We start from the raw sequence: 18,022 nt of genomic DNA, 5'->3' as shown, positions 1-18,022 counted from the left end.
GCAGACTGAATAGATCATACATGTATTAATTATTCTTTTAAAAAATATATAGATGGGGGCAGCCAGGTAGCACAGCGAGTAAGAGCCCCGGCTCCAGTGTCGGGATGACCTGGAGATCGAATCCGGGCTCCAACACTTAGCACCCACCCAGAAACACCTGGCCGTGTAACCTTGAGCAAGTTACTTAACCCCAATTGCTTAAAAAAAAAAAAAAATATATATATATATATAGATAGATATCTCTCTATATGTATAGATATAGATATAGATATATATATATATAGATGTTATTGGGATGAGCAGAATTCAAATTAATTTAAAATGTTGAATTCAGAGTAGCTTGTCACGTGTATTCTCAGTCAACAAATATCAATCGTACAATTATTATAATGTAGGAGTCTCTGACTTTTTTTTAATGTTAAGAGATCTTAAAATTAGATAATTATATAAAATTCCTCCTGGCTTCAAAATATTACTTAATTCCAAGTAGGAATGGAAGGTAGCACCAAGATATTACAAATGAGGCTACTCAGGCACAGAGATCTGCTTGAAGTCTATAGCTAGGAGGGTCAGACTAAAATCAGAGTCTCCCAGCTCCTTATCCTGGGCTTATTTCTAGACTAACGGTAACTGAATTTTTCTAATAGTGGGATTTTTTCCCACCTCCTCCACATATACTCATGAAGACACCCATACCTTCCTCCCCACCTTGTGAATCTAATTATATTAAGTTTCAACTAATTGATCAATCCAACCCTGCAAGCACAGAACACCTGGTGACAATCAGTAACACAATGGTAATGAAAGGCGCTACCTAACCTACCAGATTGGTTCCTGTTCGTTAGCTAATTGAGTAATTTTTTTTAGACATATACCAGACACCTGTGCACCAGAACGTCTTGCTGCTACTCTGTCTATGAAACACACAGGGTCATGTAATAGAACAACCTGAGCACAGCACATATAAGGAGGTTAAAACAAAAATGATACTTCTTCACAGCCTTGGTTACCTCTTAGGTAGGTTAGTTTTGTGGCACTGCCTTCTTGCTGCCACTCAGGAGTACATGGCAAATTGTCGGAAAATACACACCACTCCAGCACATATTTATTTACAGGTTCATTTGGAGGTGTCCACTCTACCCAAAGTTCATTATCTTTAGGAAATGCTCTAAGATTTTTAACAGGGTGAGCTGCTAAAGAAAGAAACACATATTTGAAGAAGACAATTAACTGCTTGCTTTAAAAAAAATGTCATCTGAGTTTTAGAAGATTTTATATAACTAAACCATTCATTCTTTCTGCAATATGCATTTTTACATCACTACAGTAAAATTAGTTTCCATTAGTAAAATGGAAATCTACTTTATACAAGAGGAAAACCTTATTTCTTGTTATGACCAAAAACTTGAACTTTCACCTTACTGTATTTGTACTAACAGAAAATTATCCTTATTTGCAACAGTACAAATTATTAGTTTCTCTCTGAAACATTTAAGCTTATAAAAATCTCCAAGGAATCAAAAAGAATAGTGATAAAAATGCTACAAAAGTGTAAAGCAAAAAAATGAAAGATTTATATGACCCACTTTATTGCTTAAAGTAGTTATGACACAGGCTATTTGCTTACTAATATTTTAAAAAATGTGGCCAGAAAACTGAGGAATCATTTAATTAGGTGTAGAATATCTTAGGCAGGTTCCCCACCCCTATAAGGCATTAGGGTTACTATCTCATATCATGAAAGGGATGAAGTAGCTAGCTACCCTTGACACTATGAAGATGGCTCTAGGGTTATTACTGGAAGCTTGGAAAAAGGCTTAATTCCTGACTAGTCTACAGATTAGATATGTAAGAATCTCTGAGTACAATGAATTGATTTAATGGGACTGTCTGAACTAAAATTTTATTTTGATGAACAAGTACAACCCCATAAGTAAACCTTGGTAGGCAGCATATGTTTGAAAGAACCATGTTGCACAACATTTTAAGTACCATTATCACTAAAGGCAACAAATGCAAGAGCAAAATGTATAGGGATTCCAAGATGTCTTTTAACCTATATCTTGTTTCATCATTTCGGTTGTGTCCCACTCTTCTTGACCCAATCTGGGTTTTCTTAGCAAAGATACTGGAGTGGTTTGCCATTTCCTTCTCCAAATCATTTTACAGATGAGGAAACTGAGGCAAACAGGATTAAGTGACTTGCCCAGGGTCACCTAGCTAGTGAGTGTCTGAGGCCACATTTAAACTCAGGTCTCCCTGACTCTGGGCCTGGTGCTCTATCTACTGTGCTGTGCAGCTGTGAAACATACATGGTAGGAAAGGAAAATGATGCTTTGGCATTAGTCTGATTTTGAGATGCATCTGAACTATTAAAACACTTTAATCAGGTAGCTGAAAAAAGCTAATTTAATCGTCAATGAGATATACACTTGGGCATCTAAAAAAGTAAAGCAATCTTAAAAAATGAAACACTTATCAACTGTGTTCCTTCAGAGATACAAACCTTTGAAGTCACGGCCAGGAATAGTTAAAGTAGATGGTTCAGAGCTTCCAATCATATTACGAGCTTTCAGACTTACAACAAATGCATCATTTGTGACATTCAGAGTCAGGTTTGTGTCATTAATGTATCTTTGGAAACGTGGTGTTTTTCCTTCCCTTAGAGTTACTTCATAATCTAAGATTCTTCCATTGGCTTCAGATCGAGGCAAAGCCTATAAAGAAAGTACTTACAGTTTATATCATGAAGCATAGACAGAATTAACATTTTTCTTCACTTACCCTGTTTCTACTATTCATTTATTCTACAATCATATCAAATCTCTGCATGCTTTGCATCCTCCATTCAGCATGCAGAGTTGAAAACAGAGCTGGATATTCGGAATGATTAACTCATCTGATCTTAAGGATTAATTTGAAAGGCATGTAAAGCAGGCATAATAATCGCTACTATACAGATGAGGAAACTGAAGCTCAGCATAATTTCCATAGAGTCACAATCTTAGCAAACAGCAGACACAGGACTTAAATCAAGGGCTTCTGACACCTAACACAGTCCTTGCTTCATTATGTTACACTGCACAGTATAAGACACTTCAGCAGAACTATGAAGGCAGCATGCAAGCAAAAGAGCAGAAGCAGAGCCCAAGCTAGAATGGTAGGCACGTTGGCAGGGAAATTAGTATACTTGAAACATTTTGAGTTTTTCAATCACTGAATTGTTCTATAAAACAACAACAATAACAATCTATTTCCATGGTGCTCTAAGGTTTGCAAAGCACTTTATATATATTCTGTCATCTGATCTTCACAGAACTCCTGTAAAGTAGGAGCTGTTATTATTCCCATTTTTACAGATGGTAAAACTGAGGCTGAGCGGTGAAGTTACTTGCCCAGTGCCACACAGCTAATAAGTATTTGAGGCAGGATTTGAACTTCAATTTTCCTCAGTACAAGTCTAGCACTCTATCCACTATACCAAAACACACATATGTACGTATGTCACGCCCACACACACGCAGGACCAAAGGAAACAGAAAGCCCTCCTTCATCCCTAACCCTGGCACAGCCGTGAGGAAGGCAGGTTCTCTCTGTAAATCAATGACACTGGGAACTGGGAGTGTTTGACCTCTAGAGGAAAAGACTTAAGAAAGTCCTTTACTGTCCTTCTATCTTTGAATGAATGTCACATGAAAAAGGAATTACACTTGGTTCATTTGGCCTGACAGTGCAGAAACTGGAGATATAAGTTCAAGAGGTAGGTTTTGGCTGGATGTCAGGAAAATTCCCTTCCAAATGAGATGTCTGAAAATGGAATGGGCTGTTTGGTAGGTATTTCCCACTGCCGGAGGTCTTGAAGAAGCTGGATGATCACCTGTCAGGGCTGTTAGAGAGGCAGCACAGCATAGTATATAGAATGGATGTTGAACCTGGGTTCAAATCCTACCTCAGACACTTGAGCGTGAATTATGGTCAACCAAAAGAATTCTGCTAAAAAGGACAAAGCATGTCCAATATAAACATTATACATGAAACAAAATAATCTAAAGAGGGTATGTTACCTTCCATTTCAGGTGTACAAGTCTATATCCATGACCTTGAGAAGGATCGATTGTATACCAGAAACTTGGTGCATTTGATGGTTCTAAAAAAGGGGGGAAAATCTTTTTAAAGGACAAAAGAATAATAATTTAGAACCTTTTTGCTTTGTTCTACCTCTATAGTTGTGCCTATTTCAATGCCATATAATGCTAGCACTCTACAATTCCAATATTCTTTCCCTGAGCATTCCACAGACAGACACATCAATGCTTTTAGATGGGCAAAGATCTGGAATTCTGGGTAAAAATGTGGGGCTAGAAACAAATCCTTCGGGTTAAGTTGTCCATTCTTTAAGAAGCATTTTGTAACTGTGTTTATTATACAGGTACTTCAGTAGACTGACTCCCAGATATTTTATATATTTGATAGTTATTTTAAATGAGACTTCTTTTCTATTATTTCCTCCTGAACTCTGTTATTACTGTACAGAAAAGCTATTGTTTTGGTAGCTTTATTTTGTAACTTGCTACATTACTGAAGTCACTAACTGTCTCCATTAGTTATTTCAACATAACTTTCATATCTAATTAAGGGCTGAAGAGCAGGAATAACATGGGCAAGAACGATATGGATGAAATCAATCTGCTTGTATTTTAGGCATTACCCTATCATTTAAAGTTAAAATAAATTGTTAATTTTAGCAATTCAGTGGCAGTGTTGACTTGTATCTCCAGTGGAGGAAAAAAAAGTAAAATGGTTGGTCAAAAGCAAAACAGCAAGAGGAAGAAGAAACCCTTGCTTGGTCCTGCCATCCCTATAAGCTGTGTGAGAGCTCTCCTTTTATTCTTTCTTAAATTCCCTGAAAAAGTCCTGAACATTGGATGATTTTACTTTCTCTCTCTTTTCTAAACCCATTGCAATCTGGCTTCCAACTTCAGCCTTCAATTGAAACTTCCCCCTATCCAAAGTTACCCCATTATCTCCTAGTTGCAAATCTGATGGCTCTTTCTCAATCCTAATTCTTTTTGACTCTTCCGTAGCACCTGACACTGTTGATCACTTTCTTTTCTTGGCTCTTCTCTCCAGGTTTTTGTGATACTGTCCTCTGGTGATTTTCTTCCTACCTGTCTAGCTAAAGTTCTCTTCCTTTTCTTCTCAGGGCTGGGCTGAATCAGCATCTGCTGCTTTGGGGGAGGGGAGGTGCAGGGGGAAAGGAAGGGAAGGCAAGGAGAGGACCAGAACTATGTTCTGAGTGAGTTTCTGTAGCCTCGGGACTCCCTAACCTTGGGCTGGGCAGTACTTTTTCAATCCACATTTTCCTCTACCTCAGGTAAGCCCTGAGTCTACCACTTGAAGCGGGATGAGAAGCAGGCCTGAGGCTGGCTGGGCCAGCAGAATCTCTACCCCAGACCCCAGAGGATCCTATAATGAGCCCCAGGCACAGCTGCACAAGCCAGCTAGCGCTTCTTCTTTGGGAGCCTGGAGGTGTGCAGTACGAAGCTTTCACGGATTTGTGTTCTCAGGATCTTACTTACTCTGCTATGGTTTTCTCTCCTTTCTCCTTTCAACTCAGTTACAATTGTTCCACATCTAGTGTATCTTTTTTGGGGGAGTCTGTGAAAAGTGACTAAGCTGCTTTTCTTCCTGTTCACAGAACCAGACGATCAAAGTGGGACTTTTATGAAGCATCCTAAATTCATTGTATTTAAAAAATGAAGCTGAAAATTTACACCGAGAATTCAAGTAGCTAAGACTGTGTGAAAGACTTCTACTTACTAGCTTCATATGTGATTCCACTTGCTTCTGCACTCCAATCACTCCAGAATCCCCTGCCTTCTATGTTCATACAACGAATTGAAAACACATAGTCTGTAAAAGGTTTAAGGTACTGAACAGTAAATGAATCTCTGGTTGAAGCTGTGTCTTCAGGAGGAATCTAAAAAGAAACAGTTATTTTAATAAAAGATTTTAAAATTGTATATTACACAAATCAGAGTATTGCAACAAGATGAATACAAAATGAGTTACTTCAAATATTATGGAAAATTAATAATAAAGCACCTTAGGGTTACAAAATACAATACTACAAAGAGAGCATAATTATTATTCTTTCATTTTTACAGATGACAGAGCTGAGGTTGAATTTGTTCAAGATAATGCACCTACTAGATATTAGAGCCAGGACTCAAGCCTCTCTTTTTTAAGCCCGCTGCAATCTGGCTTACATAACTATAGTATGCTACCCTTCTTCTTCTAAGTAAAAATCAGAGTAGTCCTAAGCATTTTAAAGGAAATTTAATGATTTTTTTAGGGTTTACCTCATTCTTTTACTCCTCTGTCCAATTAAAAAAATAAGCCACTTAGTAGAAAAGTTTCAGAGTATATAGAGGGAAATAAAGACTGTGATAGAGATTTTTGTCATTCTTTATTCATTTATAATATTCTGCAGAGAACAGCCATTTTTTTGTTGCTTAAATGAAACTTTCTAATGGAATTTCAAAAAATACCAGAAGTTACAGCTAGCAGAAACCTTTGAGGTCATCTTACCACTATTTCACAGATGAGGAAACTAACACTCAGATTAAGCAACTTTTCCAAGGTAGCAAATGGTAGAGCCAAGAAATGAACTCAGGTGCTCGAAGCCCAGCACTCAACACACAACCTCTTAATCAACAGGTCAATATTCTCTGAATATTATGAGGCACTAATCTATTAAAATATTATGATTTTTACTCATTCTGGTCAGAGATGGAATGTGACTGCATGAATAAGGGACAAAGTCATGGGTTTCATTCCTCCTTGGACCAATTCATTATACATGGAGTAAAGAAAACAAAAACAAAACCCAAACCCCCAAATCCTCTTAAAAATTCTTTCACAATCAAACTACACAGTCTGCTAATCAAGGTAGTAATCTCACAAATCCAGGCTGTCTTCCGACTACGGCAGAAGGGAGATAGCACTGTACCATTTGCTGCCACTATGATGAAAAAAACCTGGAAGCTCTAAGGTGGCTGATGGTTGGTCTGCCACATTATTTTTGGCCACAAAAGGTAAACCAATGTCCTACCTAAGACTCTTTTTTTCCCCTCCCAGTTCTCTATCAGTTTCTTCCATTACAACTGGATGCACTGTTTGCCTTTGTTCTTCTACTACCATTCCAGCTTCTCTCCATTCCAAAGGCCCCTCTCCCCACATTGCTTTGTTCACACCTTTTCAAGTGCCTTCTCCTAAAAATTCAAGGTCCTGGGAGAAAGCAAGGAGCTTTGCTTTTAGTCTTTAGCACAGTCTGTGCTGTCTGAAACAATGTATTTTTTAGAATGATTTCGAATTCTCAGGGTAATGGGTCTTTAGGGGAGAATATTTTAACAAATAACTTTCAAGTTACCTACCAGTGTCCAATTTGAAGCATCGCTGGAACGGTACCGAATGTTGTATTTCAGTCCTTCAAAAGGTTTATCAACAGGGTTGGCCCATGATACTTTTAAGATGCTTGATATTTCCTTAGAATTGCTGACTGTTACATTATATGGAGGAAGGAGTTTCACTAAAGAACAAAATAAAATCTCAGTAAGTACTACTTTTTACTGAGCTTATTTTCCTCTACTTCATCCATTTATTTTTCCCTTGTTAGTAATAATAAAAATGTTGATGATAATAGTATTTATATATAAAGTTTTATAGCTTGCAAAGCACCTTATGAATATCATCCTACTTTATCCTCACAACTCCTTTGAGAAGTAGGCACTATTATTATCCTCATTTTACAGATGAGGAAACTGAGGAAGCAGACATTAAGTGACTTGCCCATAGTCATCAGTCCTGTCAAAGGTCAGATTTTGAATGTGGGTCTTCCTAACACCAGGCCCAATGTTTTATTCACCTTACCACTTAGCTGCTTCTAACAGCAAATGTCCAATGAAAAAGGCCTCCAGTCATACATCAATTGTTTATTTGATAAATTATGATTTTTCCACAGGAAATTAAAATCAAGAAATTGTTTCCTAATATTTAAGTTTATGCTTACCAATATCGATGGGATCAAAATTGATACGATCAGATGAAACATTCCCAAGGGCATTTGTAGCTACTACCCAGACATCCATATTGACATAAACCACAACCATATCAACTGTGCATGAGTTATTTACATTGGGTGGTGGAATGCAATCTGTCAGGGGTCGTGTTGGCCTACACATAAAACACAGAAACATCAATTAAAAGCAGGTTTTTAAGACACAAACACTTAAATACAAAAATACACCTGAAAACTAAAACAATTATAATAAATTAATCACTAAAAATCACAGCTAATAAAAAAATCTACCTAGAAAGTCTCTCCCAAATTAACTTGAATTCCTTGCATTTGGAAGTGGGAAAAAACATCCATATTATTTTCATTTTCTAGACAGTTTTACTCTTGCAAGTCTTACTATATATTCACATTTTCTCCCCAGGCTAATCCCTTCATTTTTATAAAAATTAAAGAGGGTTTTCCTACACACTTATACTACTTTTTTTTTTCCTATTTTGAAACACAAATAATACTAAATAGGACTTCCCTAAGTAAAGTCAAAGCATATTAGGAGTAGAAAGAATCATTGAGTTCATTTTGATCATTTTCTAAACATGTTTTGTCTTGGCTAAGTTGGACAAAAGGCTAAAGGAAAGGAATATCTTAAATCCTTCTACTGGCTGGGACAGATGGAGGGGAGAGGGGAAAAGAATCAGCATTCTTTCCTTCATGCATTCCAAGTTACCTCTTACTTTATGTCTATCTCCCTTCTACCTCCCCTGAGCTCTGGGTTCTCCAATTAATTTACTCACAGCTATTAATACTCTAAATCAGAAATGTAGATGCATATGAAATCCTAACTTTAAATACTACTGCCACTGTCCATCTATAATCAGAGATTTTTAAGCTGGGGTCTGTGAACTTAAAACAAATTTTTTTTTTGGTAATTATTTCAATATATTTTCAATTTGGTTTCTTTTGTAATTCTATATGTGGTATCTTATGCATTTAAAAACATTATTCTGAGAAGAGACACAGCCTTCACTAAGGGAAGCTAAAGGGGTCTATCATGCAAAAAAGGTTAAGAACCTCTGAATGTGGTCTTGGAAATGTCATTTAAACTCTCTGGGTCTGTTTCCTATCTATAAAAAGAGGAAGTTGAAATAATGATAGATAAGATCCCTCTCCAATTCTAAAACTGCATGATTTTTTGTCAATTGTTTTTAAAACATGCCCTCCTTCCTACAAAGAAAAAGACTTTATTTTGCATCATTTGTTTAACTGAATCAATTACTCAAGAAGAGATTTGAAGAGATCCAGATCTGAATAACATTACCACTGAAAAGTGTTACTGGTTCTTTAGCAAGAGAGTGTGAATCTCAAGTAGAATCCACTTTTTTTTTTAATAATTCTGATCTTTCAAAAATCTTTGGGCTGGTCAGGACAGCTTTGTTGGTCCCTCCCATCTCTAAATCTATGATCCATTTTAGGAAACCTATTTAAAATGTCTTATTAAAAAAATTAAGAAGAAATAAAATGAGTACAAATAACATGAGCTGAGCTTTTAGGTAAATGCATTTTCCAAATATATTAGAAAACAGACTCCATTTGAGCAAAGGATCCAAAAACATGTCTTTTCACCTTTTCTTCCTAAAATGGAACAACAAAAAAAAGTCAGAAGCAAAAGTTATTCTCAAGCATGAAATACAAAAAAGTTAAAAATCCAAGGAAAAAAGTATTTTTAAATTTTTATTCTGACATTGCTCCCTAGCAAGAAAAAAATCAAACTTCCTACCTAGGATTATTTTACAAAGCTAATATCCAAACCATTTCACAAAGCAACTTACCATTCTGACTTTAAAACATATGTTGTTTCCAAATGTGTTTCCTTTCCGGGGTCCCACTGACACTTCATGTTACTTAGACCATTCACAATGCAACTCAATTTTTTTGGTTTCTCTGGAGCCCCTGCATAAAAAATAGCATTTATTGAGGTAAATGCTTCATTGTATATTGTCATTTTCACCTAACACCTAAATTAGGAAAAAATATAAACAAAGAAAGGTTGTGGCAAAAGGTACCAGCAAGGAAAGGATCAATTATTTTAAAGTTAATTGTTTTTAAATTTAAAGGCTCAGACTTTCCCAGCTACTGAGTCCTGTTTCCTCTGAGCAAACAAATATCTGTATTATAACCATATTCCTAAATCTTTACTGACTGTAGTTTATTTCTTAATGTATTTCAACATAACTTTCATTTCTAATTAAAGGCTGAAGAACAGGAATAACATGGGCAAGAATGATAAGGATGAATGAAATCAACTGCTGATTTCTTCATATTTTATACATGAGCATCAGTCCTCTTCCCTATTTTTTTAAGTTAAAATATATTGTTAATTATTAGCAATATAGTGGCAATGTTGACTTATATCTCTAGTGGAGGAAAAAAACAAATAGTAAAACAGTTAAAGGCAAAACAGCAAAAGGAAGAAGCTGTAGGTGGGAAAATGTTAAAAGGCTTTAGTAACCCATAAGCCTGACCATTAAGTCCAGCTAAAGTAAGCTTGGTTATGTTTAGCTGAATGAACCTCAAGTACTTCTTCAAACACTTATGGAAATTTATCTTTTCTGAATTTCAAAGACGCATGTTACAGCAATTCATATGGATTAGAATTCTCCTACTAAAGTTTCAGCGGCAAGGATATTTTCCATGGGAGTCTATTATGAGAACGAGCGTCTCATAATTTGACCACCTTAATACATGGTGTTTTGGGCTATCAGATTCAGAGTGACAGAAACATGGGTGGCCTGTGAGTCAGAGCAAGTGGTCTAGCACCAATCCTGCAGAGGATATTAACATCTGTCTTCCTTCCATGTACGCATGACCTATTTAAGACTAATCTATACTAACATTTTCTCCATAACTTTTTAAAGTTTAGACAATCAAGAAAACAATAACACAAGCCCCGATTTGTAAAGTCTGCCAGTTTCTGAGGTATAAATGTTCATACTGAAAATTGAACAATTGGCTCCCTTGAACTGATCCACACTGGGTCCAGTAAATCACTGTGGTCTTGCCACTTATTAGTTATGGAGCTTTAGGCCACTTTCCCCTTGTGTCCCTATGTTTCAGCTACAAAATGAGAAGACTGGACTACATGATCTTTAAAGTTCCATACTTCAAATTATAAAACATGTCTAGTGCAGCACAGCAATAATGGCGGGCTTTTGGCAGGGATGTGAGCATGGATTCTCAAAGTTTACGCTAGCAGAAGGCAGATACTGGCAGCTATTACTACACTAGAAAGGCTTTTGATATGGGCCCACCTACAGGTTGCATACCCATCCCCTAAAGACAGACTGATCTTGGTTCTCATAATCCAGATGTATGACTTGATACCTGCTGCTGCCTGGAAGAATCTACTAAGTATTCTACCAGCATCACCTTGAAAAACTCAGTCATCTCTATATCATGAGGAGGAAGAGGACTTTAGTGGTTAGTATTAACCAAAAAAAGGAAAAAAGCCCAGCATCAATAAAATTGAAGTTAAATGTTAAAAGATACAGGTATACTTACAGCCCACTCTGATTTGGATTCCATAGATAGTCTGCACAATCTGTCCATAGAGTAAAATGTTGCATGTTAGTAGACCACCTAATGAAGATACATTTTCCAAAGTAACACTGGCAGCTGTTCTATTTAGGACAGTGTATTGTTCTTTAGGAACATAGGTGTCTTTTATTTTCCAGAAAATTTGATTAGCATTTAAGTGTTGATCCCTCAAACACTCAGAGTCATCTAAAACACAAATCGCTGTGAAAGTGGTATTAGGAGCTATAACTGGAGATTCTGGGATGATGTGACCGCATGGTTTTAAAATTCCACCTTAAAAGGAAACAAAATAGAATATATTAGGAATCAAACATGTTTTATAGAAAATAATCACATATTTTTCAGATTTTGGAAAACCTATCTGAAACAGGACAGACTACTCAACAGTGAAGACGAGTAACAGAATAACTTGCTTTTGGTCATTAGATCCAAGATAATCCTACCATAACTATTCTTTGGTTCGTTGTCCTTAGTACCTTGTGCTGATTTTTCCTGGAGTCCTCTCAGGGAGAGAACCTTCTGTATTTATTTGTTTCATAAAACAACTATTTTCCTATGCCAAACAAATGCCAATTATCCTTTCCCTCATATAGCTCCTACATATCTATTCTCCTTTCCCTAGGTCTACACAGGATCTCTATTCAGCATTAGTGAAAACCTGTAGTGGCAATCAGGGTTCTGGTTGGACTGGGCCCAAAGCCAAGTATTCTTGGAGGTGAATGCTACATTGATCTTAACCTAAACAGAAGGGCCCGTTTTTTGAGGACTAAGTCATGGGGTGATCTATAAGTATATGATCCCCACTCTCTTTTCCCTTCACCAGTTTGTACAAGCTAGCCAAATGAGAACTAAAAGAAAGTTCAATAGTCCCAAGGGAGTTATGAGAGCTGTGCTGCTCCTAAGAAAACCTACCTGCTCAAATTTTCCCTGGCTTCTCCAAGAGAAGGGGCTGCATCAATCGACCAATAAGTAACAACCTATGAAATGCCAAGCACTGTGCTGACAATTCCCATTACTATTAGTTCTTGCTCCCAACTGCTACTGCTACTCAAGACATTCCCTGTAAAGCCGGCTTTTATTTCTTAAGCTTTCTTACCCTAAGGTAAGGTACATGAAAGCTAAAAACCTTGTTCTCCTTCGGAGCCTCAATAGGAGGCACTTTGACTGAAAAAGAAACTCCCTGCCGCAGTCCCTGCAGTCAGGCTCACCAGCCCTATCTTTCTCCTTTTAACTATTCTTGCCATTGAGAAGCGTTTAAAAAAAATACTGATGAAGACAAGTGTGACTGAAAAAGGCGATGGGTCAGTCACATGAAGAGAAGGAGACAGCCGCGTGGCCTGCGGTACAAGGGTGACTTCCGGTGAGTTCTTCCTTTATGGAAGATCTGTGAGGAAACATAGATTAAAAACTGTATGGGATGAAAAGTCCTTGAGAAGCTAGGGTTGCAAACTGCAAAAGTGGATGGGAACATGGATGAAATAATGTATTTAACATTCCAAAGTAATGAAGTATCCTCATAGATGATTCGATGAGATATCTGTAAAGCTTTGAGCACAGAGTATGAGCTATATAAAAGGTAGCTATCATCACTCAGGCAGCCACATAACACGATGGATAAAGCGCAGGCCCTAGATTCAGGAAGACCTGAATTCAAGTCCCAACTCAGACACGTACTAGCTGTGTCACCGTGGACATGTCTCTGTTTGCCTCAGCTTCATCTGTAAAATGGAGATAATAACAGCACTCACCTTGCTCAAATGAGGCAATATTTGTAAAAGCAATTGGTACAGTGCCTGGCACACAGCAGGTGCTACATAAATGTTACTCATTATTACTGTCATTCGTTCCACCCAGCTTTAAGGAAGATGAGTACCCCTGGGCTCCTCTAGGTATATATGGATTAGTTTTGGGGGAAGCAAGTATCCCCAAATGGGTCAAAACCCTTTTCTTTGTGTGCCAGACACATGCTGAGTCTGGGGAAAATGTCTTTTTCAACGTCACTGAAGTTCATCTTTGGTTTGATTACAGTCTCCACTCTCTTAAGGCACCTGACCCAGTGAGGCCTACTGTATCCAGCATGTATTCAGTCTCTTGTCACTTGTCTTGGCTCTCTGTCAGTTGTGAACATCACCCCCACGGCCCTGAGACCTCTCCACTGTTCTTCCCCCTGCTCAGGAAGGTCTATACTAACAGACATATGTATACTAGAGGCTTTTCTTTTTCAGTGACCCTTGCCACTGTCTCCTTGAAGGTTCACTTTTCAAAGCCCAGAGCGTAAATCTGCAACTCTCATTATGGCATAAAACTGCATGCTGCTATCATTATTATTGTTCTAGAGGTAGTGACCAATTCATGCTAACAGGGAATGGAGGGTTCTCTCAAGATGAATGGTTCCAGCAACCACAGATTTAGAATTTCTAAGCTGAAATGCTTTTTAAAAAACTGTAGCACAGTAGAAGCAGAACACATTGAAATGACAGCTGATATCAGGAGACGATAGAAGCATAAAAAACAGGGTAGTATAAAAACAAAAGTCTGGGACCACTTGATATAAGGACAGTAGTCATTCAGGGAATCACCATATACAACTGTTGTTCATGATGGCCTTAAGTAATCAAAAAACTTTAAACTATAATTTATGAAGGGAGGGAAGTATATAATACATTTTATAAATATATCCACTGAAAACCCTGGAATTTAAATAAGTAGGCTTCAGTTATCTGAAAATTTATTTATGTGGAATACCTTGTTTTGAATAAGAAGGACTCTTCCTCCTCTTACGTCAATTTTACGTCAACTTTTTTGCCCCTGAGTATCTCTTCCCTTCTTGTTCTTGTCCTCTTCCCCATCCTTGTTAAGCCTGAGTATCTGAGACCTCATAGAGCTATAAACACTTCTACCATTAGCAACCACTCCCTTCACCCTGGTCAACCAATCAGGCCCCACATCTCTGATACATTAACTACAGGTGTTTCTAAGGGAGGCACACTACTATCACAATGGTACCAATCAGAAGTTCCTAAACCACAGATAAAGTTGTGTATGTTTTTGTTTTCTAACTCTTTCCTTTCTTATGCTCCTAACCTTTGCTCCTTTCCACTCCTTCCTCTTTTCCCTTTTTTTTTTTTCATCTTTCCTTCTTTTTCCTTAATTAGGGTCACCACAAACTGTCAATTGCTTTTAGGTCTATGGAGATGGTTGATTCCTGCTCTGCAGGGCCAATACAGCTCCTGACAGAAAAGCATTTTTCCTCTGAGTTTAGCAATACTTTTAGCTCCTCCTACATAGAGACATAAGAATAAGGTGAGATCTCTTCTGATACTCAATAATTAAGTTTTAGATTACTGCCCAGTTAATGCATGTGGACAATGATTAGTTTTTCTGAGCAGACATTAAAATATGAAACAGACTGTCAAAGAATTTCCTTTTTATTGGTAATTGCCTACTAATAATGGCCATCAATAACTATTTTATTAATAATGCCTGAACTTGGCTAAGCTTAAGTACTGATCCCTCTAACTGATAAGATCCTTTCCCTCCTGAAATTACATTTTAAATTTATTTCTTATTTACTGTAGTATGCCTGTTAATGTCAATTTCTTGAGGGCAGAGACTATTTCACTTCCCAATGTAACCCCAGTGCCTAGTAGGGTACTTTGCACATAGCATGTACTTAATTTTGTAAATGAAGTTATATTCAAGTGGCATCACTATAGCCACAACAGCTTGAAGAACAGCCAGAACAATTAATTGTATATGGTTTTTATACTATGACTCTTACCTCCAGCTGAATCAATGGTGAGGAAAAGAAATAAAGCTTGCACTGTCCAAGTCCATACCATCAACATCTTGCATAGACTTCTGTAAGAAACATTCAGATTACCATATTAAAATTTTACTCCTATAAGCAATCATAGTCATTTTCAATACAAGTTTTAGAATTCTAAAATTTATTTTTCTGCTGGTAACTATTGCCTAGAAGTAAAACAAAAACCTCCACAAATGAAAAATGTAAAGCAGAGCTTTAAGTCTTGCAGAGTGTTTCCTTCCACTTCATCACCCCCACTCAAGTTATGGTTATATCAAATATTCAGGCCACTAGGTGGCCCAAGTGGATAAGAGTACTGGGCTTGGAGTCTGGAAGACCTGAGTTCAAATGCAGCAAATCACATAACCTCTCTTTGCCTCAGTTTCCTCAAATGTAAAATGAGGATAATGATAGTACCTACCTGGTAGGGTTGTTGAAAGGATCAAATGAGAGCATATTTATAAAGCATTTAGTACAGTGCCTGGGATACAGTAGGTACTATATGTAAGTTGAGCTATTATTAATTATTGTTGCCACTGTTTTTATTTTAGATTTGTAGAATGAAAACTCTGAGGCTAAGGAAACATGGGGAAAATCAAGGTATATATACATATTTACACACTATATAAAGCACACAAACTTAAAATAAAAAAACCCAGCTAGGAAATTAGGCATGTATATGGGAACTAGCCCCATAAAAGTGTGCATCTTACACTGAAACATCCTGTTGCCTAATTACTAAATATATGATTTAGTAGGACTAGGTGTTATTATTAGTTTAATATATTCAATACTATTATTTATGAATCTTAAAACAATGAAAAATACTATCACAGAAGGTGTATTTGGTTTGCGGCCAGTTTACTACCTTCTCTCTTTGTTGCCAAACCTAGGGGTATATATTGCTTTAACATAAGGATGGGGGAGAGGGGTTAGAAAATGTTCAATGTATCTACAAAAAAACCAAAACAAAACAGTATGGGTTTACCAGGCTACCACAAATTAAACACTATGGTCCTTGACTACCATCCACACTACCATCCACCCACTCATCCATCCATCTACAGCTATATATCATTAACTTAACAGCTTATTTAATTGATGCTTATTAAATAGACCACAAAATAAATTTAATTGTGAACTAATGTTACAAAGAAAAAAGGGAATGCAGTTAATATTTTGCTAAAGATCATACATAGGTTCTATACCGTTTCTGAAGCAATACTTATGTCAATGAAGATTCACACAGGTCTCTTGTGCAAATAAAGTATGCATTTCAAAAAAACGCTATCCATTTCCAGAGAAAGAATTGATGGAGTCCAAATACAGATTAAAGCATATTTTTTAACTTTATCTTTCTTGTTTTTTTTTTTGGGGGGGGAGGGCTATGTTTTCGTTTACAACATGACTAACATGCAATATGTTCTGTATTGCACATGTATAATCTATATCAAATTGCTTGTCTTCTCAATGGGGGTAGGGTGGAAAGAGAGAGAATTTGGAATTCAAATTTTTGAAGGCAAATGTCAAATTATTTTTACATGTAACTGGGGAAAAAGAAAAGAAAGGAAAGGCATTTCAATGTACAAAATTATTTCTTTTTTTCAATGAAAAATTAGTAAGAAATAAAATTGCATTACAATGAAGCATTTTATATCATAAGGCTATTTCTACATCCTGGTGCATATAACTTGGTTTTGTGGGTAATAATTATGTTTAACAAAAAAACTAATCTTATTACAAAAAGATAATTTTCGGTCTTCTACCTTTCTTTTTTTGGATACTTGTTCCATTCATTCTCTGTATTTTGACTTCAACCATCTCTACTTCCTCTTCTCAAACTTTACAAACTGCATTCTAACCACTATTCGACCAAAACTACTCTTTCAAAAGTTATCAATGAGCCCTTCATTGACGAATTCTACGACCTTTTTTCAGTCCTCACCCTTCCTTCCTGCAGTTTCTGACACTGTTGAGCACTCTCTCCTCCTGATATAGCTCCCTCTTTGGGTTTCCTGGTTCTGCTTTCTCTGGATTTTCCCTTCTACTTGTCTAGCTGCTACTCAGTGTTTTTTTTCCTGGATCATCATCTCTATCTCATTCTCTTAACTGTGGGTATATCCCAAGGTTGTGTCCTGGGCCCTCTTTTCTTCTCTTATGTGACTTCATCACCTCCCCATAGATTTAATTATCCTCTCTATGGGGTGACTCTTAAATCTCGTATCTCGCTTTAGCCTCTCCTGAGCTCCTGCTCTTCATCACCAACTGCCCACTGGGCATTTTCAATCAGAAATCTGGTAGTTATTTCAGACTCACCATGTCCAAAAGAGAAGCTTTCCTCCAAAATCTATTCTTCCCTCTCCCCAACTTCTCTTTTTCTTCTAGGAGATACCCTTCCCATCTCCCTGGTTCTCAACCTTGACATTCTCTTTGACTCTTCCCTCTCCATCACTTATTCAATCATTTGCCAAGTCTTGCTGATTCTATTTCCATAAAATCTCTTGCATCTGTCCCTTTCTCTCTACTCATTAGACCACCACACT

General features: G+C 37.0%; 1 protein-coding gene across 4 annotated transcripts in view; it reads right to left on the bottom strand.

Annotated features, from left to right (window-relative positions):
* Window positions 1-18,022, bottom strand: part of IL6ST (interleukin 6 cytokine family signal transducer) — a 44,990-nt gene that overhangs the window by 15,111 nt on the left and 11,857 nt on the right. For 3 of the 4 annotated variants that reach the window (XM_069096484.1, XM_069096482.1, XM_069096485.1), the window contains 9 exons: window positions 15,453-15,532; window positions 11,636-11,944; window positions 9,907-10,027; window positions 8,072-8,235; window positions 7,437-7,591; window positions 5,821-5,980; window positions 4,065-4,147; window positions 2,507-2,717; window positions 1,011-1,193 (listed from right to left, as the gene is read on the bottom strand). In XM_069096484.1, the coding sequence (XP_068952585.1) occupies window positions 1,011-1,193; window positions 2,507-2,717; window positions 4,065-4,147; window positions 5,821-5,980; window positions 7,437-7,591; window positions 8,072-8,235; window positions 9,907-10,027; window positions 11,636-11,944; window positions 15,453-15,519 (1,453 nt within the window). In that variant the 5' untranslated portion in view covers window positions 15,520-15,532. The remainder of the gene's footprint in view (window positions 1-1,010; window positions 1,194-2,506; window positions 2,718-4,064; window positions 4,148-5,820; window positions 5,981-7,436; window positions 7,592-8,071; window positions 8,236-9,906; window positions 10,028-11,635; window positions 11,945-15,452; window positions 15,533-18,022) is intronic. The other variant, XM_069096483.1, reaches the window with a different exon arrangement.

This window comes from Petaurus breviceps, unplaced genomic scaffold (assembly GCF_028583685.1).
Source record: "Petaurus breviceps papuanus isolate PSGF00001 unplaced genomic scaffold, PetGlider_PUasm1.0 229, whole genome shotgun sequence".
NCBI lineage: Eukaryota > Metazoa > Chordata > Mammalia > Diprotodontia > Petauridae > Petaurus > Petaurus breviceps.
This window is presented reverse-complemented; position numbering and strand designations above follow the sequence as displayed.